Source organism: Macrotis lagotis, chromosome 8 (assembly GCF_037893015.1).
Source record: "Macrotis lagotis isolate mMagLag1 chromosome 8, bilby.v1.9.chrom.fasta, whole genome shotgun sequence".
Taxonomy (NCBI): domain Eukaryota; kingdom Metazoa; phylum Chordata; class Mammalia; order Peramelemorphia; family Peramelidae; genus Macrotis; species Macrotis lagotis.
In genome coordinates, this window is record NC_133665.1 from 102,936,060 (window position 1) to 102,960,646 (window position 24,587).

The 24,587-nt window shown below is 39.5% G+C and overlaps 1 protein-coding gene across 1 annotated transcript in view; it reads right to left on the reverse strand.

Annotated features, from left to right (window-relative positions):
• Positions 1-8,736, reverse strand: part of LOC141495920 (uncharacterized) — a 74,886-nt gene extending 66,150 nt beyond the window's left edge. Inside the window, 3 exon segments of the mRNA XM_074197827.1 lie at positions 731-902; positions 1,582-1,778; positions 8,616-8,736. Of these exon segments, the coding sequence (XP_074053928.1) occupies positions 731-902; positions 1,582-1,683 (274 nt within the window). The 5' untranslated portion in view covers positions 1,684-1,778; positions 8,616-8,736.
• Positions 8,737-24,587: the final 15,851 nt, after the last annotated feature.

The window sequence follows — 24,587 nt, forward strand, 5'->3', positions numbered from 1 at the left end:
CCTCTGTTCATATTATTGTATGTATCTAAAAATGTTCTATTCTTTCTTTTCCTCCCTTTTCTCTTTCATAGCTGGGAACTCAGATCTTATTTTCTTTATCTGGCTTTTCCTGACCCTTGCCCACAGAAACCTTTCCTTTGAACTTGCAGGGCACTAACTGTATCACTTCATAATTCATCTATTACCTTCTATAATCTAATATCTCTTTTAGCTCTTACCATTCTATATTCTAAGGTCCCTCTGAGTTCTAAGATGATTCTTAAGACTCTCACTAGAGATCTGTGGAAGCTTGAGCCGAAGTCCAGAGTGCTAGTTAAGTCCTTGAGTGAAGGGACAATGTTTTACACTGTTGTGAAACCACCCCAACATTGTATATGGTACAAAAATAAAACTGCACAACTATATAGCAAGTGGTTGACTGGATGACATGTCCTTTGTAGCCAAAGTGATTGTAAGACTGATTCTAAAGCTGATGAATGAAAATTCTGTCCAATCAATTAATCAACAACTATTAATAGTCTACTATGTGCTACACTAAGGATACAAAAACAGAACTGAAAGTCCTTGCCTTCAAGCAGCTTACATCCTATTGGGGGAAATACAATCTAGGCAGAGAGGGGTAAAAGAATCAGAGAAGACCTCATATGAAGAAAAGTTTTCAGAGACCCCACAAAAGAAGGAGAAAAAAAGCCAAGAAGGAGGAAACTCTAAATGAAAGGAAAGCTCTTACCCAGAGAGGCCATACTCCCATGATTTTCTAGCTTTCTGTCCCTGAATCTGGTCATCACAGTAGGTAGCAAAGAGGTTCCACTGTTGGGTGACATCAGAGTTGATGCTTGAGTTTTTCCCAGGGTTGCTATTTTTTCCCAGGGTATTTTCAGTCTCTGGATAGGGGTTGAGACCTGGAGACACATGTTTATGGTTAAGAGTTATGATATAAAGGCAGGAAAGATGACATCTCTGTATTCTTCCCCTCCCACTTCTGACCCATCTCAACTCTGACTCTGGGGTGCTTTCTCACAAGAATTTCCCTTTTTGAATATCTGGTAAACATATGTGATAATCTTGATAAAATGAGTGGGGGGCTTGACAGCTATAGAACAATTTGTAGACTAGTCTATCCTGAGATTTGAAGTCAGCTATAGTTTACAGTGATAGAGGAATATATTACTTAGTAATATCTGAATTATCCAACTTGTGAGAAAATCACTTTAAATGATTTATATAACTTGTTCCTAATATTAGAGGTTATAGATTTTTCTTCATTTCAGCAGAAGGGGTAAGGACAATGTGGAATACCCATGAATTGCTTATAGTTTGTCCCCCACATATCTAAGTCCAATTAACTACAGTGTGACAGCCTGAAAACTATTTCAATAAGAAAATATTTTCATTACATTCTTAATAATTAAGGTCTCAGATACTGACAGGAGAACAATGATTTGAGATTCCTGCTTTTAACCCTTTTCCTATGGGTCAGACCCTATGTCCCATTTCTTATTTTCTGTCCTGATCCACCAAGACGAGCCTAAAAATCTTCTCTATAATGGTAGCCTCAGTGTATTCATACAGGTTTGTTACCTGACCCCAAGTATCTTCATCTTCTTCCTCCTCCTTTACTGATATAGAGCCCAAAGGATCCAGGCATGTTTCTTTTTTCTCTTTTGTGGTCATCCTCTTCATTCAAGGAATGGCCTCAGTTCCAGCTGGAATCTGCCTAGGAGGTAAACTCTGACTTCCAGTTCTCTGAAGCTTCATAGAGTTGGAATGAGTATCATCTGCTGAGATATAAAAGGTCCTTGTTAACAAAAGAGAAATGGCCTTACCCTATAGACCTGAGTTCTAATGCTATATTATCTTAGACCACTCACCAGGGTCCAGCCCAAAAAGCAAAATTCCAGGAAAGAAGAGAATGCCTTTTCCACACAAATTGCATACATATGCAATCTAACCTTGTCAGAATGGAGTACCAAGTTGGGGGGAAGAGCAAACAGGCCAGTGGTAGGAACATCAGAAAGGGAATGATATTCAAAAGAGTGTGAAAAACCTTTTGGGAGAGTCAACACTCACAAGTTCCTTGATTATGGCAATTGAAGAAGAGGAAGAAACTTCCCAACAAACTCCTAAATCTAGGATCACGAGGAAGGCTTCCTTCTCTAGGCAACTAGGATGATGAGGAAGGCGAGATCTCAGGTCCAGCTTTGAAGAGTAGAGTGGAGCCAGATGTAAAAGGCTAGCTGAGGAATGTGTGCCATATCTTAAAGGTTTTCCCCTGGGAAAAACTCAGGCATCAGCTCTGATGTCACCCAACAACTATTCATCAAGTGGAACCTCTTTGCTACCTACTGTGATGACCAGATTCAGGGACAGAAAGCTAGAAAATCATGGAAGTATGGCCTCTCTGGGTAAGAGCTTTCCTTTCATTTTAGAGTTTCCTCTTTCTTGGCTTTTTTTCTCCTTCTTTTGTGGGGTCTCTCAAAACTTCCTTATCTGAGGCCTTCTCTAATTCTTTTACCCCTCTCTGCCTAGATTATATTTCTCCCAATAGGATGTAAGCTGCTTGATACACTTAGAGACATGACACTTCTTGAGAAACAAAAGAACATGGCCAGATTTGATTTTTTTTTTTAGTTTTTTTGCTAGGCAATGGGGTTAAGTGGCTTGCCCAAGGCCACACAGCCAGGTAATTATTAAGTGTCTGAGACCAGATTTGAACCCAGGTACTCCTGACTCCAGGGCCAGTGCTTTATCCATTGCGCTACCTAGTCACCCCCCAGATTTGATTTTTAGGAAGATTCTGGCAACTGTGTGGAGGACAGACTACACAGGAGAGAAATTATAAACCGAGAGCTCAATTCTGATGAGTGAGGATGAAGGAAAGATGTGAGAGAGAGGGCTGAAAAGTGGAAACTAATTGGATATGGGGTGCAGGTGGGGAGGGGCAGAGAGAAAAGTAGGAAAAAAGAATGACTAAGTAGATTTTTGAAAAAAATAATTGGGACGGCTAGATGGCACAGTGGATAGAGACTCCGGCCCTGGAGTCAGGAGTACCTGGGTTCACATCCACCCTTAGACACTTAATAATTACCTGGCTGTGTGGCCTTGGGCAAGTCACTTAACCCCGTTTACCTTGCAAAAACCTAAAAAAAAAAGGACAAGAAAATTAGCTTTTTCACTGTTATAAATGGTAGTGCTACAAAGCCTTCTTCAGCTAATTATCCTTAAAAATGAAGGTTCTCTGGAAAAAAAAAGAATTTTAATTACTTCAGTGACAATAATTATGCTTAAAGTAGTTTGTGATTCCTTGGAAATGCTGTTTTTTGTCCTTTACATCAGTAATTTGGATCATTCTTGGCACTGTTTCAGAGGTCTTATTCAAAATTAGGTAAAGACCAAAGACTATTAGTGTCAAATTAGAAAAAAGGGGGGGGGTTATATTATTATGTAATTTTACTATCTCATACTTTGTATTTTTATTCCTTAAGGATATGATTTCTCTGCCATCACATTCAACTGGGGTCAATGTATAACATAGAACCAATGTAAACACTAACAGAATGCGTTCTCTGGGGGGTGGGGGGAGGGAAGCAAGAATGGGGGGGGAAATGTAAAACTCTAAATAAAATCTTTCTTTAAAAAAAAAGAAGAGGGGCGGCTAGGTGGTGTAGTGGGTGTGGCTATGTGGCAGAGTGGATAAAGCAATGGCCCTGGAGTCAGGAGTACCTGGGTTCAAATCCGGTCTCAGGCACTTAATAATTACCTGGCTGTGTGGCCTTGGGCAAACCACTTAACCTGTTTGCCTTACAAAAAAACCTAAAAATAAAAATAAAAAAAAAGAAATGTAATTGGGAAATATTTAACAAAATAAATAAAAATAAAAAAAAGAAGAAAATGAATAAAATGACTCACCTAAAAAAATAGGTAAATGGTTTCATTGTTAATATTTGGTTTCATTTTATTTTAAACAATGTAGACAGGGCAGCTAGGTGTCACAATGGCTAGAGCAACAACCCAGGAGTCAGCAGGACCTGAGTTCAAATCTTACCTCAGACACTTAATTGCCTGGCTGTGTAACCTTGGGCAAGTCACTTAACCCAAATGCCTTAAATAAATTTTAAAAAATATAGAGGGTACAGCCAAGATGGCAGCATAAAGGTAGCATTTCCCAGAAACTCCTTCTCCCCCCAAAACTCCAAAAGTCATCAAATTATGACTTTAACCAAAATTTAGAGAGACAGTACACACAGAAAGACTGAGTGATACAATTTCCCAGTGCAAGATAACTTAGAAGCTCCATGGGAAAGGTGTGTTTCACCAGGACTGGGGGTTGGAAAAAAGCCTGGGCCACAGCTCAGCACAGTGCAGCCCAGCCCAACCCAGGGATCATTGGGAACAGCTTGAAGGGGAGATGAGAGAACTCTGATGCACCAGAATGAGTGTGGAGTAAGGAGCACTGGCCTCACAGCAGCCCTGCAGTGAGAACCTTCAGCAGGAATCTGGGAAAACCAGCCTGCACCTCCAGAGCATAGCCCACAAGATGGTAAGGGGATCAGGGGAGAGAACTCTCTCTGCTCTCCCTGGGGCAGGACTCTGCTGTTTGCCCACACTCAGATTCAGGTTGCAGTTTGGTCTTCCATACTAAGATAGTAGGGACCCTCCTCACAGCTCTAGGGCAGAGGGGAGTGCCTGTGGTCATTTACAAATCAAAGCGCAGGCAAGAGAGCATAAGACCTTGGAGGAAAAAAGTGGGGTGTCCCCCCAAAAAACCCCAAAGCGGGTATCCTAATAATACTCAAAAACCCAAGAAGCACCCCAAAACCAGGCACAGGCTGGAGAAATGAGTAAACAGAGGAAAAAAAGAACACCACTGAGAAATTCTTTGTCTATGATCCTAAGAAGGATCAAAATACTCAATCTAAAGATGAGGAAGTACAAGCTCCTGCATCTAAAGACTCAAAGAAAAATGAAAGTTGGGCTCAGGCTATGACAGAGCACAAAGAAGATTTTGAAAATCAAGTAAGGGAGATAGAAGAAAAACTGGGAAAGGAAATAAGAGAGATGCAGGAAAAACATGAAAAAGAAGTCAGCAGCTTAGTCAAGAAGATCCAAAAAAAATGCTGATGAAAAGAACATGTTAAATGAATACAACAGTTCAAAAAGTTATTGAGAAGAATGCTTTATAAAGCAGAACTGACCAGATGGAAAAGAAGATAAAGCTCTCTTAGGAAAACAAATCCTTCCGATGTAGAATGGAGCTAAAGGAAGCTGATGACTTTATGAGAAGTCAAGACACAATACTTCAACACCAAAAGAATGAAAAATTAGAAGAAAATGTGAAGCATCTTGTTGGAAAAAAAAACAACTGATCTAGGGGCAGCTAGGTGGCACAATGGATAAAGCACCAGCCCTGGAGTCAGAAGCACCTGAGTTCAAATCCGGCCTCAGACACTTTATACTTACGTAGCTGTGTGGTCTTGGGCAAGCCATGTAACCCCATTGCCTTGCAAAAACCTTAAGAAAAAAAAAGAAAAGAAAAAACAACTGATCTGGAAAACAGATTCAGGAAAGATAATTTAAAAATTATTGGTATACCTGAAAGTCATCAGGAAAAGAGCCTTGACCTCATTTTTAAAAAATTCCTACAGGAAAATTGCCCTGATATCCTAGAAGCAGTGGACAAAATAGAAATTGAGAGAATCCACCGATCTCCCCTGGAAAGAGATCCAAAAAAAAACCAACCCCCAGGAATATTACAGCCAAGTTCCAGAACTCCCAAGTCCAAGAGAAAATATTATATGCAGCCAGAAGGACACAATTCAAATATTGTGGAGCTGCAATAAGAATCACACAGGACTTAGCAGCAACTACATTAAGGGCTCTTAGGGCTTGGAATATAATATTCTGGAAGGCAAAAGAGCTTGGAATGCAACTGTGAATCAACTACCCAACAAAACTGAACATCCTCTTCCAGGGGAAAAGATAGACTTTCAATGAACTAGGGGAATTTCAAATGCTGCTGTTGAAATGACCAGAATTGAACAGAAAGTTTGACTTCAAATACAGGAATCAGGTGAAGCACAGAGAGCAGTGGTAAAGGGTAAAATATGAGGGATTCAGTGATAATGAACTGCATGTATTCCTGCATAGAAAAATTATACTGATGATACATATGGAACTTCTCATTTAATAAAGCAGGAGGAAGGAGCTTTTATAGATGAAGCACAAAAGAGTGCTAAATTTGAAGATATAATATATTGGGAAAATGGAGTCATTGGCTAAAAGGGAAATGCACTGGGAATAAGAGAAAGGAGAGGTGGAATAGGCTAAGATATTTTGTATAAAAGATATATATTTTTGTTTACAATGAGCTTTTGCAATGACATGGAAAGGGGGAAGGCGAGGGAGAATAAGGGAACCTTCACTGTCATCAGAAATGGCTCAGAGAGGAAACAGCATACACATTCAATAGGGTAGACATCTAGAATAAAAAGAAGAGAAGTGGGAAAGGCAGAAGGAAAGGGTAGATCATAAGAGAATAGTCAGATATAACACATTTTCTTTTTTACTTCTTGCAAGGGGCTGGGATTTGGGGGCCTGCCCATGGCCACAGGGCCAGGTGGTTGCTGGGTCTCAGGGGTGGTATGTGGGCTTGGAGCCTCTTGGCCCCAGGGCTGGTGATCAGTCTGCTGTGCCACTCAGCTACTCTAAAGCACATTTTAGAAGAGGGATAGAGTGAAAGGAGAGAGAAAATATAACATATGGTAGTGGGGAGGAATGGATGGAGGGAATTACCATCAGTAACAGCAACAGTGCAAAAATATTGAAGTAACTTTTATGATGGACTTATCAAAAAGAATGTGATCTACCTGAGATAGAGCTGATGTTATCAGAACACAGGCTGAAACACATTTTTTTTTCTCTTTCCTTTATTTCTCATGAAGGTCTATATTTTTTGGGGGGAGGGGTATTATGTTTACTCTTAAACAAGAATATTTTAGTAATGTATAAAAAAGTCACTTGTACAAAAATATTTATAGCAGCTGTTTGTGGTGGTAAAGAATTGGAAATCAAGTAAATGCCCTTCAACTGGGGCAGGGCTTAACAAAATGTGGTATATGTATATGATGGAAAACTATTGTTCTATTAGAAGCCAGGAGGGATGGGAATTCAGGTAAGCCTGGAAAGATTTGCATGAACTGATGCTGAGTGAGATGAGCAGAACCAGAGGAACATTGTGCACCCTAGCAGCAGCATGGGGGTGATGACCAATCTTGATGGACTTGCTCATTCTATTAGTGCAGCAATCAGGCACAATACTTTATTTTTCTACCTTAAGGATATGATTTCTCTCTATCACATTCAATTTGGATCAATGTATACCATGGAAACAATGTAAGGACTAACAGACTGCCTTCTGTGGGGAGATGGGAAGCGAGAGTAGGGGAAAAATTGTAAAGAATTCAAAATAAAAAAAAAATAGACAGTTCCCTGCTTTCTGTATTTAGAAGTATAAACACTTTAAATCTGCTACTTAATTCTATAATTTTTTATATATAGGATGTAACTATCCTTATGCCATTTTAAAAAAATGAGTTCAAGGTTGTAAAATTGATGAAATTCCTCAGTAGGAATAAGAAAGTCTGGAAAAGGATTGGGTAAGGGCAGATTTTGAGTTCTGCTTTTGACATGTTGGGTTTGACAAGTGTGAGAAATCCAGATGCAGGTGTCCAATATATAATCAATCTTGCTAGGGCTGGTCAGTAGATATTAATAACATTTATATACTTTAAGGTTTGAAAAGCACTTTAGAAATATTTCATTTTATCCTCAATAACCTATGGAAAAGGTGCTATTATTTTTGACCATTTATTAATGAGGAAACTGGGACAAAACTTAAATGACTGGCCCCAGGGTCACCTTGAACTCAAGTCTTCCTGACTTCAAGTTTAGTGTTTTATCTGTTGCATCCCCTAGCTTCCTGATAGATCTGAGAGGCTTCTTTATAGAAGCAATGACTAAATCCTTGGGAACTAAGGCAACCCCAAAGGGAAAAATTCGATAAAGAGATGGGAGATATGGACATATAGCAGGTGGGAGACGGATAATGATTCCGTGAAGGAGACTGAGAAGAAACGGTCAGGGAGGGAAGAGGAAAAGCAGGACAGAGCGATGCTGCACAAGCCCAGGGAGAAGAAAGCACGCGGGGAGGCGGCGTGGGTCGGCGCTGCAGAGTGCGCCCGCGGGGCCCGGGAATGGAGGCGGGAGGGGCGCCGGGGAAGCTGCTGCCTCAACCCTTCGTGCCCCTGCGGCCAGGCTGTTGAGGGGGTTTGCCATTCTCCCGTGGATTAAGGCAAAGGGGCGGGTCACCCGGACCTGAGTGTCTGAGGCCCAACTTGAACTCGGTTCTTAGTGCTCTGAAAATCGGAGTGACACCACCATGCCCCACTCCGGCGCCCGGACCCTGGTCCGAACGGGCACGGGCACCCTCCGGCCCCGGGAAACTGGAGCCGAGGTGCCCAGGAGGGCCTCCCCCCCCCCCCCCCCGCAAGCCCCGGCGGGGAGCAAAGCGTGTCCCAAGTCTCCTAAAGCGCCCTCCCGGAGGGGCGGCCGCTCACCGAGGAGGAGGCGGCGCGGAAGCCGGCCTCGCCGATCCTGTCTGCGCGGGGACACGGGGGCCGAGCTGGCCGAGCGCCCAGGGCACAGTGGCCGCCCCGCCGCCGCCGGGCACAGCGACCGCTTCCGGGCACGGCGACCGCTTCCGGACACGGACTTCCGCTTCCGCTCCGGGCCGCGGCGGCTCGGCGGCCCCCCGCCTGAGTCCGGACCGCGGAGCGACCCCGGGCGAGGCCCCTCGGCCCCCCGGCCCCAGCTTCCTCGTCCGAAACGCGGCCCGGGGGAGGCCCCGGAGCCCCCGATGCTGCCCCCCTCGGCCATCAAGCGTCAGGCCGGAGCTGACCCCAGGCCGGTGCTCCGTCCACGGCGCCCCCAAGCCGCCCCGCAGCTCCCCCTCCTCCCCCTAACGCTCCTCTTCAGCCCATGGACTGAGTTTGGGGGCAAGAGACACGAATGTAATATTCTCAAAATATGCCTCTCACCAGGTGGGGCGACTAGGAATCAAAACACTAATGAAATTTTCATGGTCATGATGCGCCTCAGTTGGCAAAACAGTCTTGTTGCAAAAGCAGGATGTTCCTAGGTCCCTTGGAATGCAAGCTTGTTTTTTGTTTTTTTGACGTAAACATTTCTATTACCCTGAGAGGACTTCACCAGAAATTTTCCACACATCTGTAAACTAGGGGTGCAGGACTTGTCCCTGGGGTCCCTCCCAACTCTCCCTGGACGAGCCCTTGAGACACTCACAAACCCATCCTCGCCTCCTAATCCACTGTGTGCGTTCATTTCCACACAATTCACAGAAACTATGTCTTCTTTGGGCCTAGGCTTGTTCTTCATAATTCTGCAGCATTTAATTTCTACTGTTTTGTTGTGGCTGTTCTTTTTCCATGTATATTGTCAAAGTCTTGGTGTGATTTTCTTGGCTCTGCTTACTTCATTTTATATCAGCTCATGTGGATCTTTTTATGTTTCTCTGTAGAATTTCTACATCAAAAGTTATGGATAGTTTATCCAGTTTATTTTCAAAAATTCAAAATTGCTTCCCAGAATGGATATACTGTTGTGTGAGGTAAATGATGCTCACAGCAATCAAGAGTTCACAATCTGAGTCAGGGAGCAAGAAAGGTCTTTATTTCCCTGAGGAAGGCCACATTCCATTGCAAAATAGAATAAAACAAGGAATGTTTTAAAAATAGTAACTTTAAGGTCATTTATATAGTAATTAATAATTTTACCGCTAAATTCTATCTTATCCCACCATTGGTTGATGAGAAAAGCTCATAATCTTCCAACTCATACTATCCAACCAGCACAAAGCAAATTCAATCTTCCTTATCTTAATTATTTATAACTACTCTCTATCCTATTGGAAAGTTAGTTCTCAATCCCTTATTACCATAATTATTCATAGTTTAATCTATACCTATTAAAAATGATGCTTGAAACAACCTCATTATGCATTTCCTCTGATCAAATTTGGAGCTACCCAATCAGAAAAAAGACTCAATTTAATTTTCCTTAAAATTACCTCATTTTCCAAGATCTTAGGAACTAGACAGTTTTTACTTCTATATAAAGAATAAAGATAGAATGAAACAGCAGTGTATTCATAAGAAGATTGTATTGAAGGTATTCTTACCACTGTGCATTAAGAATGTTCTCTTTCAGGGGCAGCTAGGTGGCACAGTAAATAGAGCATGGGCCTTGGAGTCAGAAGTATCTGGGTTCAAATATGACCTCAGACATTTGATAATTACCTAGCCATGTGGCCTTGGGCAAGTCACTTAACCCCATTGCCTTGAAAAATCTAAAAAAAAAAACCCCAAACAAACAAGAAAAATGTTCTCTTTCTATATACAAACAACAAAACCCAAGTTTAAGAGATAGAGAAATTTTATTCAAATTAACTGTAGACAACATCAAATCCTTGGGAATCCAACTCCCAAGGCAAAACCTAGAAACTGTATGAAAAAGTTTTCATGAGGACACTTCACATGAGACCATCTCTCCATGATTCCATAGCTATTCTAATAACACAAATGTATGCCTGTCTTTTCCTAACTCTCCCAACATTGACTATACTCATATTTTGTCACCTTTGCCAATTTGCTGAGTGTGAGTTAAAACCTCGACTTTGTTTTGATTTGTTCTTTGGAAAATATTTGTTGCTACTTTGTGAATGAATGTATTTAGTAGCATTTGTGGTTGAAATATGCATTGTCTAATGTTAAGAGAAACATTCTCTTGTCTACAATAGGCTTAGCTGAGAAATGCAGATACTTCTTTCAGTTTGGGCTTTTTTTTCCACTGATAAAGAGGTTAATAGCTAAAAATACACCTCAAAATATGTATAACAATCTTTTTTGTGGTAACGAACTACTAACAAAGCAGGTGCCTAATGATTGAGGAGTGGGTAAACAAATTGTGGTACATGGCTGTAAAGAAGCAACCATAGGGGGCAGCTAGGTGGCACAATGGATAAAGCACTGGCCCTGGAGTCAGGAGTACCTGGGTTCCAATCTGGTCTCAGACACTTAATAATTACCTAGCTGTGTGGCCTTGGGCAAGCCACTTAATCCCATTTGCCTTGCAAAAACCTAAAAAAAAAACCCAAACAACCATAGGAAGTGACAAGTGTGGAGGGGGAGTCTGGTAATATTTCTATAAAGTGATTAAGAGTGAAACAGAATTTAGGAAAACAGTATATACAAATTCTACTATGTACATGGAAAGAACAACAAAATGAAGCAGATTTTTTTCATATTATTCTCCTACACACATATTTTGTTCCCTTTTTAAAAAATGTTTTCTTAAATTTTGATTTTGGAATTCTTTGTCCTCCTCCAGTCTTTTCCCCATTCATGAAGAAGGCAAGCAATGTGATATCAATTATACAACATACTTCAGTATTGCCAGCTCTGTAGCTGTTAACCTCAGCATAACATCTTCTGATCAAGAATTTGTAGTTTTTTGTTGCCTGATAATGTACTCCTCATCTTTGCCTTTCAGATTCGCTATCTTTTTTTTTTAGGTTTAACTTGGATGCTATCTCCTCTTTGATACATCATTATGGTACTCCAGGTAATCTGGAAGATTTTCGTCTTTTCTTTGTTCCTTTATTCCCAACTTTGTATTACACATATTTATGCATGTGTTTTATCTATCCAGTAAAATGAGCTTCTTGAGGGTAATGCCAGTTGGGTTGTTTTTTTTTTTCAGTTCTGTTGCTATTGCCTAAGCATAGTGCTTGGGACATAATAGCGATTCTATAATTCATTTTAAAAGTCTTATGAGTTTTATTACTGATGATCCATCAACAAAGTGAAACAATATTGTGTTAATGCCATTAAGCTTAATTTCTCTTGGGTCCTATATTGAGCTTTGGTACCTGTTCATCTGTATATATTATTGTAGTCCTTTTCTTCTCTTCTTGCCTTTTGAGCTACTTGAAATTAGGGACTTCCTTCCTTTCTAAATAGTTAGCACTTAAGTACTAATTGATTCTCAGTAGGCATTCTTTGATATAGAATCAGATGAGAATTGGAACTGAAAGCTGTCCCAAAATCATTGTATTCATAAAATTTCTCCCATGTGTGCGTTCTGTGATGTACAGAATTTGTTCTTATCTTAAAGGTTTTCCCACATTCATTACAAAAATGGGGTTTCTCTTTATTATATATTCTCAGATATATGAACTACAAGTGAAACTCTTTATATACATTACATATCTATGGTTGCTCTCCATTCCCCTGATATACAATAAGTGATGAGATTTGACTGAAGGCTTTTCCTCCCTTGTTACATGCATAATGTCTCTCTGCAATATGTGACAATCAAAAACTTTCCCAACATACCTAGTGCTTCTACCCATTATAACTTTTCTGATGCACAACATGATTTGCACTCTAAACAAAGGTTTTTCCACATTCCTTACATTTATAGCATTTCTCCTCAAATCAGCCCAATTCATTGGTATTGAATAAATTGTGAGCTGACTAAAAATTTTCTCACTCTCGCTATATTTAAAGGATTTTCCCCCAATGTGGAGTTTTCTGTAAAATAAGATTAGAGATCTGAGCAAAAACTTTTTCAAATTCATTATATGATTAAAACTTTTGCCTAGAGTGCATTTGCTTATGTAAGCAAAGTTCCCACTTTGAATGAAGCTTTTACTACATTCATAACATTCTTAGAGTTTCTCCTTAATGTGGATCCTTTGATGCACAAAATTTGAACTCTGAAGGCTGCCATTAAATGTATGCAATTTTTCTACAGGCAGAATTTTTTGATATGTAACTAAGACTAAATATTTTTCTAGATTCCTGATTTTCTGGCTTCCTTTTTTCAGTGGAAATTTTATTATCCATTATTACCAATTGTTGAGAAACTTTTTTGATGTTTTTCCTTGCAGGTTCCATTTTTTTTTTTTTAGGTTTTTGCAAGGCAAATGGAGTTAAGTGGCTTGCCCAAGGCCACACAGCTAGGTAATTATTAAGTGTCTGAGACTGGATTTGAACTCAGGTACTCCTGACTCTGGGGCTGGTGCTTTTATCCACTACGCCACCTAGCTGCACCCCCCCCCCAGGTATTTTTCAATTCACATAGTTCTCAAATATATAGATCTTTGAACTTTCTGTGCTTTTCCTGGTATTGTAATATATTCTTATGCTTTTTGAGAAATATTTTTACTACAAGACAATGAATTATTCTTATTCCTGGTCTTACCCTCGAACACAAGAAATAGAAATACAAATTCCACTTAATCTTATTCTTACTACAAAAAATTATTTTAGATGTGTCTAGTATATCAATTTTATATCACCAGAAATATCTATATGGTATGAAAGAAAATGAGAGGGGAATGAGAGCAAGGAAAGGTTTAAGTAAAAGCAAGTCACAGAATTTCAAATGTCATTGTATATAATCATTACTTGAACAATAACCCAAGATATAATATCAAATAGTTGCCCAGTTTCTTCCAGAAGACCTCTAATGAAGATCTCATTACCTTTCTTTTTAAATTTTTTATTTTCAGTTCCAAATTCTCTCCCTCTCTTTACTCCTTTTCTCATTCATTGAGAAAGTAAGAAATAAGATATTCTTTATACATAGGAAGTCATGTAAAACGTTTTCTTATTATTCATATGGCTTAGGGAAGGGGAGAAGGAAGAAAAATAAAGAAAAATATGTTCAATCTATACTCCGAGTTCTCTATCTGGAGGTAGATGGCATTTTTCACATGAGTCCTTTGGAACTGTCATGGATCATTGTATTAATAAGGCTGTCTTATTTGATTATTTTTACAATATTGCTATTACTTTGTACAATGTTCTCCAAGTCCTGCTCATTTCCCTATGTATCAATTCATATAAGTTTTCCTAGTAAGAAGATTAGGATTTGATCCTGTATAATTTTATTGATCTTTTTCATAATTAACCCTTCATCATACTGATTCCTTCTAGTTCTCCCTCAGAGTCTATGCAAAATGACTCTAATCCGTTTGCTATATATGACAACCCTTCAGATATTTGAAGATAACTATCACCTGTGTACTGAGTATTTCCTCTATTCACTCATCCTCACTGCTCTTCCTTGCATGCTCTCCAGAGTGTAAATGCCCTCTCTCAAACGAGGCACATGTTACTTGATAAGGCCAGAGTATGGAAGAATTATTGCCTCCCTTGTTTGAGATGCTAAGCCAATTTTGATGGATCTTACAACTATTAGATTTTGAGTTTTGGGTTTTTTTTTCTTATCTCTCCTTCTTCTTCTTTCCCTTTGTTTCAGTCTCTGTCACTATATTTCTGTCTCTCCCACTGTGACTTGTTAAACTTGACATCCATGGAAACTTCATATCTTTTTCACATGATTTTTCTGTAGCTACTCATCACCTATCCTGTACTTGTGCAAATGATATTCTTTGATTTATGGAGGAGAGGAGAAGAGATAATGCTGGAAGTATGCATGAGCCCCACTTTGGGCCATGTGCTAGTCCCCTCAAAGAATTCAGTGTTTTTCTCCTCCTCTTGTTTCTCTAGCCTCCTCCTATAAGAAAGAGGTGTAGAGAGGAAGTTGTAATTTTTATTGATGAGTATTGGCTTGGAGTAGAAATCACTCAAAGGCCAATATGTAATTTTTTTATTTTTTTTTTAGGTTTTTGCAAGGCAATGGGGTTAAGTGGCTTGCCCAAGGCCACACAGCTAGGTAATTATTAAGTGTCTGAGGCCGGATTTGAACTCAGGTACTCCTGACTCCAGGGCTGGTGCTCTGTTCACTGTGCCACCTAGCTGCCACACCAATATGTAATTTAAATGAATAATAAAGGGAGATTTGATTTGAATTCAGAGCTCCCTGTTCCACTCCAACATTCACTTCACTATTCTAAAAAATAAGGGGAAATCTGATAGAAAATACAAATTGGGGGCTGCTAGGTAGCACAGTAGATAGAGCACCAGCCCTGGAGTCAGGAGTACCTGAGTTCAAATCCAGCCTCAGACACTTAATAATTACCTAGCTGTGTGGCCTTAGGTAAGCCACTTAACCCCATTGCCTTGCAAAAAAAATCCTAAAAAAAAAAAAAAGAAAAAAAAAGAAAATACAAATTGTAAGAACTAGAAGACAAAAAGAATACTCCATAAAAAGACTTTTAGAATCATAGGATAATGCGTTAGAGCTGTAAGAGATAATACAATTTAACCCCCTTATTTTACAGTTTGAACTCATAAAAAGAGATTTATTTTATGTTTTTTTTTTGGTGGATCACATTTTTTTATGGTAAGTCCATCACAAAAGTTACTTCCATATTTTTCCAACGTTGCCATTGCTGATCTCAACTCCCTCCTTTCTTATTTCTCCACTACCATGTACTATATTTTCTCTCTCCTTTCACTCTGACTCTGCTGTAGGGTAGCTGAGTGGTGCAGCAGACAGATCCCTGGTCCTGGGGCCAAGAGGCCCTGAGCCCCCATACCACCCCTTAGACCCAGAACCCACCTGGCCCCATAGTCCTGGATAGGCCTTCCAATCCCAGGCCCTTGCAAGAAGTAAAAAAGAAAATGTGTTATATCTGACCACTCTCCCCCCCATGGTCCATCCTCTCCTCCTTTATTCACATCCCCACCCCTCTCCCCTCCTCCCCCCTCCTTCTTACTCCAGATGGCTATACCCCATTGAGTATATATGCTGTTTCCTCTCCTAGCCACCTCTGATGAGAGCAAAGGTTCCCTCATTCCCCCTTGCCTCTCCCCTTCCATATCATTGCAATAGCTCATTGTAAGAAAGAAAAATCAGAAATATCTTGGCCTATTCCCCCTCTCCTTTTTCTTTCTCCCATTACATTTCCCTTCTTTTTCTATTGACTCCATTTTTACACCATATTTTATCTTCGAATTCAGCTTTCTCCTGTGCTTCAACTATAAAAGCTCCCTCTACCTGCTCTATTAACCGAGAAGGTTCATATGAGTATTATCAGTGTCATATTTCCATATAGGAATACATGAAATTCGTTATCATTAAGTCCCTCATATTTTCCCCTTCTCCAATCTCCATGCTTCACCTGAGTCCTGTATCTGAAGATCAAACCTTCTGTTCAGCTCTGGCCATTCCAACAGGAACATTTGAAATTCCCCTGGTTCATTGAAAATCCATCTTTTTCCCTGGAAGAGAACATTCAGCCTTTGCTGGGTAGTTCATTCTTGGCTGCATTCTAAGCTCTTTTGCCTTCCGGTATATTATATTCCAAGCCCTACAGGCTTCCAATGTAGTTGCTGCTAAGTCCTGTGTGATCCTGACTGCAGGTCCATGATATTTGAACTGTATCCTTCTGGCTGCTTGTAATATTTTCTCTTTGACTTGGGAGTTCTGGAACTTGGCTATAATATTCCTAAGGGGTTGTTTTTTTGGGATCTCTTTCTCGGGGGGATCGGTGGATTCTCTCCATTTCTATTTTGCCCTCTGCTTCTAGAATATCAGGGCAATTTTCCTGTAGTAATTCTTTGAAAATGATGTCAAGGCTCTTTTCCTGATCATGACTTTCAGGTATTCCAATAATCTTTAAATTATCTTTCCTAAGTCTGTTTTCCATATCAGTTGTTTTTTCAATGAGATATTTCACATTTTCTCCTAATTTTTCATTTGTTTGGTTTTGAAGTATTGATTCCTGATTTCTGGTAAATTCATCAATCTCCCTAAATTCTATTCTTTGTCTGAAGAATTTGTTCTCCTCAGAGAACCTCTGGGAGGCTGAAGTTCTTTTGCTCTGGCGGGCCACCCCTCTGGTGGGCCGCCCCTCCGACCCCAGGGAGCAGAGTCTTTCTGCTCTTTTCCAGGTTACCTTGAGTAGGAGAACTGCTTCTCTGGGTCCCTTTGTGGGTTCTGTCTCTTGAAAGTTTAGTTAGAGTCCTTAGTTTAGAAGTTTTATCAGAGAGCGCCTAAGACTCGATCCTCTCTTGTTGCCTTCTATAAAAAGAGATTTAAAAGAAAGCTACATCTTTGATATTGGGAATAGCCCTCAAAAAAGACTAAGGTAATAATTAACAGAAAAGAAGATTAAAAACTCATTAAAATGGTAGATTCACAGTAAGAGTTTAAAAGGAAGAAACATTTGTGATATTGAGAATAGCACTCAAAAAGAGTAATGTAATAATAATCTAATAAAAAAATTAAAAACTCATTAAAATGGCAGATACTTTGAGGGGAAAATAGTTCAGAGAGAATTTTTCTAAAATTTCAGAGATGGAAGAATAAATACAACATTTAAGAGTAACAAGACTGGAAGAAGTCCTCAAATCTCTATAGATGAAAGTGACATAGTTGAAAGACTAAATTTAATGAGACAAACATAAAATTATTAGGTTATCACAATAATGTAAAGAAATAACCATATTACAAGAATAATAAAATTGCTGTAATTATTCAAAACAGAGGGCAAAACAAAATGTATAGCCGCTTAGGATTCTGGAAAGCAAGGGGTTTGATATTTAATTTCCAAAGAAATTTACTTGCCCAGTTTCTTAACTATATAGTAAAGAAGTTTTTGGTTTTAGTTGCCTCCATATCTATCCTTGTAGTAGGCATAGTATCCTTTCCCCCAACCAAACCAACTTTCTGCTATTTTTGACCCTCTCCACCTACATTCAGTATCTTAGCTCTTGCAATAAGCTTGCTTAATGTCCTAACAAAAAAAAAATCACAAGATTGAATTGATTTCACCCATTTATAATTCATGGCATTCAGGTATTTTTGTGGTTCCATTTTCCTACTCTTTGTGACCCCGTTTGGGGTTTTCTTGGCAAGGATACTGAAGTCATTTGACATTTTCTTCTCCAGCTCATTTTATAGAGAATGAAGTGACTCTCCCAGGGTCATCCAAGAAATGTCTGAGGCCAGATTGAAACTCAGGGAGATGAGTCTTCCTGATTCTAGGCTCCACACTGCCCGCCATGCCACCTAGTTGCCTACTTTTCAAGTATATTAACAACTCATTCAGATTCTCACAAGTTGGCTTCTTTACATTTTCCTCACTAAACATCTAAATTACTGCAAGATTTCAAGATTACATTGCAAGTCTGTTAGTAAGACTTTGTCTTTTGTTCCCCCTACTGCAAATTTCTCATGAATCATGGGTTCATAAAGCTGGATGAGACCTTAAAAATCATCCAGTTTAATCTGATTATTTTCCAGGTGAAGAAACAGCCCTAGAGAAGATATTTCACAACTTGATTGAAACTTTTTCTCTGCCACTTAATATATGGTTTTGGGAAACATAATTTCCTTTTCTTGGACCTTAGTTCATTTGCCTATAAGATGGAGAGAATACTGCATACTCCACCAAATAGCCTTGTTGTTTATATTAAATAAAAGTATGTATGTAAAATACTTTGCAAACCTAGCACCCAGGGGCAGCTAGGTGACTCAATGGATAGAGTAACTACCCTGGAGTCAGGTGTACCTGAGTTCAAATGTGGCCTCAGACACTTAATAATTACCTAGCTGTGTGGCCTTGGGCAAGCCACTTAACCCCATTGCCTTAAATTAAAAAAAAAACCTAGCACCTAGGATGGTCTAAGTTATTGGCTGGCAGCTTGAAGAGAACACTGTCCACAAGCCCAGCCATCAGAACTCAAGCTGTGGCTCTCACAGTTACTGGGGCTGTCAGCCAGCACTCTACGAAGCACTGGAATAGTTATAGTTACTGTAGTTCCTTACTAACCTGGGGGGGGGAATTGGGGTGTGTGAGGGGAGGGGGAAGCAAATAGGTCTTGCCTATTGGGTACTTTGTACCTATTACACACTTAATAGGAAATGTGTCCCTCTGGCTTCATCTTATCCTTCACTTGCCTGGTCTTCAAGTGGCAATATCTAAAAGCTTGTGAATGCAAAACAAAGTCATTTGTAGAATGCATTATTTTAAACTTAAATTTCTTAACATAGGTTTGAGAACAGGACAAGGCTTATACAAAATATTATGTTTTAACAGGGAAAGAAAAGTGCTACTGAAAAAAGCAAAACAGTTTCTGACTTGCCTGTTCCACTTCAACATTCACTTCACTATTCTAAAAAGTGAGGGGAAATCTGATAGAAAACACAAATTGGGGGTTTCTAGGTGGCATGATGGATAGAACACCTCATTTTGGAAGGACAAATAGGACAAATCTTAGCTGATTTGTCCTATTTGTCCTTCTAAAATGAGGAGTACAGTTTAATTTTGGTCCAAGCACAGCTTTCATTAAAGTGAGACTACAGCTGTTGTGTGTGAATACATGGAAGGAGGCTGGGACTCAACCACATTGTTTCTGGATGGGGGAAATAAAGAGAAATTGAAATAGAAACTCTAAAGACCACCACCTTAGAAGGTATTTTTAGATTTTTTTTTTTGGTTGGTCAAAAAAACATTGTTTACTATTCCCATTCTCTTTAACTGATTGACCCAAATATGCGAGAAAGTCTTTCTGAAAGAATCCATCAAAGATCCATGAAATAGGGGCAGCTAGGTGGTACAGTGGATAGGATAAAGCACCAGCCCTGAAGTCAGGAGTACCTGAGTTCAAATCCAGCCTCAGATACACCTAGCTGTGTGGCCTTGGGCAAGCCACTTAACCCCATTGCCTTGCAAAAAAAAAAGATCCATGAAATGACCATTTTTGGTTCCTTTCCACAGGTTTGATTGCTTTTATCATAATATCATATTAACATCAGCTTCTAATAAACTAAGTCAGTGAAATCCCCCAGCAATAACTAGAGAGATCACCACAGACCTCATCAGCACCTTGGTTCTCTATGGCATCAGGGACAATGCTGAGTGATGGGCCTGGGAAGCAGACCTGGGAGTCCAGGATGGAGGTTCCCTCCTGCCAGCTGAGGCAACAGCTTGACCAGTGCAGGCCATCCTCTCTCCCCCACTCCACTGGCACAGTGACTACAGAAGCAGCTTATGCAGGGTCTGCATTTTTCTAATATCACTGTAAACTAGGGCCATATGATATGATATGATATGATGATATGTGGGGGGGTAAGGGGGTGGAGCACTCCAGCAAGTCTATGGGAAAGAGCCCAGTTAATCATTATCCATCTGAACTAGTTCTGTCATTCTCCCCCCTCCCCCCCAACAATTACCTTCTTAAGGAAGGTTCAGATCTTCTGTCTTTAGCAGCAAAAATGTGCCAAAGGGCTCCTGGTTTCTCTTTTCCTTCAATAAAACACTTTATTGTTTGTTAATCACAGTCTCTGTTGCATTCCACTCTAGGCAGCTGGGCATCAGCCTAATTTACACAGCTCTTCAGGGCGCCGCTGGACATGACCCACATGTTCAATAATGAAAGTCAGCCAGTGAGAGATAAGCAAGGAGTTTATTGCAGGTAAATGCTACATCTCTGACTCACATAGTTGAGTAAGGGTATATATAAGCCTAGTTCCCCTGTATCAGCATTCCTCATCTCCAGGCACTGTGAAAGTGTAATGGGCATGCCACAAAAGGTGTGTATCCTGGAATATGTGGAATCTTCAACAAGGATGAAAGGCAAAGGGATAAGGACCAAAACTCCTTCCTGAGACACTTGAACAGGATGAGGATGAAAGGCAGGAGAACAAAGAGAGAGAAGGGCCAGAGCTCCTTCCTGAGTTCAGAGCACTCTGGTATGGACATTCCTGTTGTCCCAGGTCTCAGTGACTCTCAGGATGAACTCCTCATGGCCACGTACTCTGTCTATTAACCCCTTACAATTCCCATTCTTGTTTAAGCGCAAAGCACCCTATAGATTCCCAGAAAAGGGTTGTCTTGGAGGATCGACAAAAACATCAGTCAAAACCTTTCTTATGCATGAGATGAGGACTTGCATCACAAGGGGCACACACAAACAAAATAATAAAAGTCCAATACCAAACAATATATAAGGTAACAATACATGCAACAGACCACTAGATTGAGTATGAAAGAACTGAATCAGCTTATCTGAAACTTGATTAGGTTGTAGATCAGAATCTGCTGCCTGGTCAATATAATCAGCTATTATGGCTAATTTTGACAATTCTAATGGTAACATTTTCCATACTCAATCCATGTAGCTGGGCTCTAATAACATTCCATTCTACTTGAGATTCATTATATTGCACTTTGGTCAAACAATATTGATTATATCTATATAATCACATTGTAACCTTTGTTGTAATTCCAAATATTGTACTTCTTCTCCCAAGAACATAGTGGCTTTCTGCAACTGATATAATGCTTTATAAAATTGCTCATCTACCTGAAGTTAGTGTTTAAATCCCACTGAAACATTCTGCATTAATTCTTGTAAGCCCTGTGCTTCAACTATTTGATTCTGAGTATTAGATATTGACATATCAAGGGCTGTAGAGGCCACAATGACTTCTACCAGTAATGTAATGCCCAAAATAACACAAGAAATACATCTCTTTGAACAAGTTTGAATTGACCTCATATGATCATCCAAAAGGCTAAAGATATGATCACTCTTAGTTCTAAACCAGTCATTTGCTTTAACTATCATGAAGGCATAATGAGGTCTAGTCACAATAAATATGTAACTCCCAATAGAGAGACATGGTCCCAAACATGTTATGCCTATGCAGTTTATACAAGTTATATACATCTGGAGAATAATTGGTCAAGGTCAGTGAGGAATTTTTATCTATAGCTACAAGGAAAGCATATCCTTTTTCTATGCATACTCAGCCCATTATGGAGATGTTATTAGCAATGTTATTGGCTGGATCTAGTCCAGATAATTCTGGCATACCCTGCACTGTTGGCCCTCCTACTGCCGCGATTACTTTTTCAATCCCTTTCACTAATTTTCCTGTCTTACGGTAATATTGTTGTCTTGGATATTCTCCAGCTCCTCTATCTATTAAATCCCTAGTAGTATTGTGACATGATATAAGGTACTCTGCATCATTATGAAAATTTAATGGTACCTTAACACACTGATGTGTATGACAAGTAGTATAGGGTATAAAACCTGGGTACTTGGCTAGTAGAGTGAGATTGTGTGGTAAGACATTGTTACAAAAGGGATGGGCCCTATTGTGCAAATATTTCTTTGTTTTGTTTATAGGAATATCAATTCCTTCAAATCTCCATGTGTATAAATGATATCTTCTAGTGTTAATCTGTATATTATCTTTTTGTTGTTTAGCAAACAAATCTCCCAACACCATATATCCATCACCAACTTGGGTGCACCATGGCACCAGTTCACGTATTTTTGTAGTAACATTCCATTGTTCACCAGTCCAAATGCCTCCAGACTTCTTTTGTGTACATAATGGGAGGCCTTTCGTTAGTCCCATGAATACAAATCCTTTGGTGTTCTTTATTAAAGCTTTCTCAAGAGTTGTCCCTTCAAACTCTCCTTCTTCATACATTCGAGATAGATTACCATACAACTGAAAAGAAGGCCTATCATCTGTCCATGATAAAGCTTTCAACCAGGGTGGAGAAGGTACGAATGCCCAACAACGTTCAGCATTAGCTTTCTCAAAAGTTATTTGTAAAAGGAGAAACATTTTCAAGAGGGCCAACATTCTTTTCTTTTTATAGTGATTCTTTCTTCCTCGTTTTCCTCTTCTTCGTGTCCTCTTGTTCTTCTTGTTCTTCCACTGTTCTGATTCTTTTAATGGGAATCCACTGGTCCCCTGCATCTGTGGAAACACAAACATACCCTGGACCCCATATTAATACAGGAAAAGGGCCTGACCATTTGTTGTTTAGATCTTTTATCATAACCCTTTTTTGATTGTTTATTGAATTGTCTCTTATGTGTCTAGATTGTAGCGTCCTTTTTATGGTCACATAATGTCTCATAGCTGGTGTCAAATTGTCAGATTTTGAAAATGGAAGGTAATTGTATGTATACACAGCCTTATCCAGGTAGCCCTAGCATAGAGGACCTCTTCCCTTTTCTTGATTAGCAAGGATTGCTTTCAGGGTACGATTAGTCCTTTCCACTATGGCCTGTCCGGTGGGGTTGTACGGAATACCTGTGATATGTATCACACCCAACTCCCTTAGCCATTCATGAAAAGACCGGGAAGTATAAGCCGGTCCATTATCAGTTTTTATCTCACAAGGGAGGCCCGATATGGTGAAACAATGAAACAGATGGTTTTTCATATGTCTCAATTGTTTACCACATTGAACTGTGGCCATTAAGAACCTAGAAAACATATCAGTGGTTGTATGGATATTGACACCAGACAGATGAGTGACATCCATTTGCCATATTTCATTAGGGGCTAAACCTCTTGGATTAACACCAGTCGAGGCAGGAGGTGTAAAGGGAATACATCGAGTACATCTTTTTACTATATGACGGGCTTGTTCCTTGGAATGCCATATAAACGGGCTAAAGAATGGGAAGACATATGGAATTTAGAGTGTGCTTGTTCAGCTACTTGAACCAAACAAATGAGTGAAGGAGACAATGCAGAATCCACTAGCTTATTCCCTTCAAATAACAGACCAATTCCATCTGTATGAGATCTAACATGCATAATGTACAATGGAATGGACCAAGTCCTGACTATATTTTGCAACTGGTTTAACAGACTTCTATGGAAGATTTGTGATCTATCAAAATGGACTGTTCTATTTTTTGTACTATATTCACAGCATAAGCACTATCAGATATAATGTTGATGGGTTCTGTGTACCTTCTTATAGCCTCAATTATAGCAAATAATTCATTCTTTTGTGTACTATTATAGGGAGTTGTTAATACAATCATATCATTGTCTTTCTCATGATATAGAGCAGCCCTGTGATCTTTTGTGGCATCAGTGAAAACATTGTTCCCTCTGACTGGGTGTATTCTAACAACTCTTCTTGGAGGCATGCCCCGTTCTTCACACAACTTATGTACAAGAAGGGGTGATTGGGTATTTTTAAATTCTCCCCACTGAGACAATATTGCCCAATAAAAATCATTTTGATACAATTCTTCTATTTGATTTATAGTGTATGGGATGAAGAACAAAGGCTTGATCCCAAATATCATAGCTGTCCTTTTTGCTGCTTCTAATAGTACTCTTCCTACCTTTTCCCATATGCTTGTTAGTGTTTGATCTTCCCTGGGGCCATACACCCATTCCAATATTTTTATATCCTGATGTATAGCTGCGTAGGGAGATTTGCATTGGATTAGAGTAATAGCAATTGCCTGCTTATCATTTACCCTGTATGTTTTTTCTGAGGAACATAAAGTTATTATATCTTCGCAGGCTCTTCTAACTTTTTCCATCTATTCCCTAATTGAAGTTAAATTAGAATCCCCTCTCAATATATCATATAGAGTACAATTATTAAAGATGAAAGTATAGAAGTCCGTGCCCTTATCCATTGTATGGACCCAACTAGTTTCTGAAAATCATTCAATGTTTTTATTTTACTATAGTCAATTTGTACAGGTTTCTGTGATATATAATGATCAGAAACTGTAAATCCTAAATAT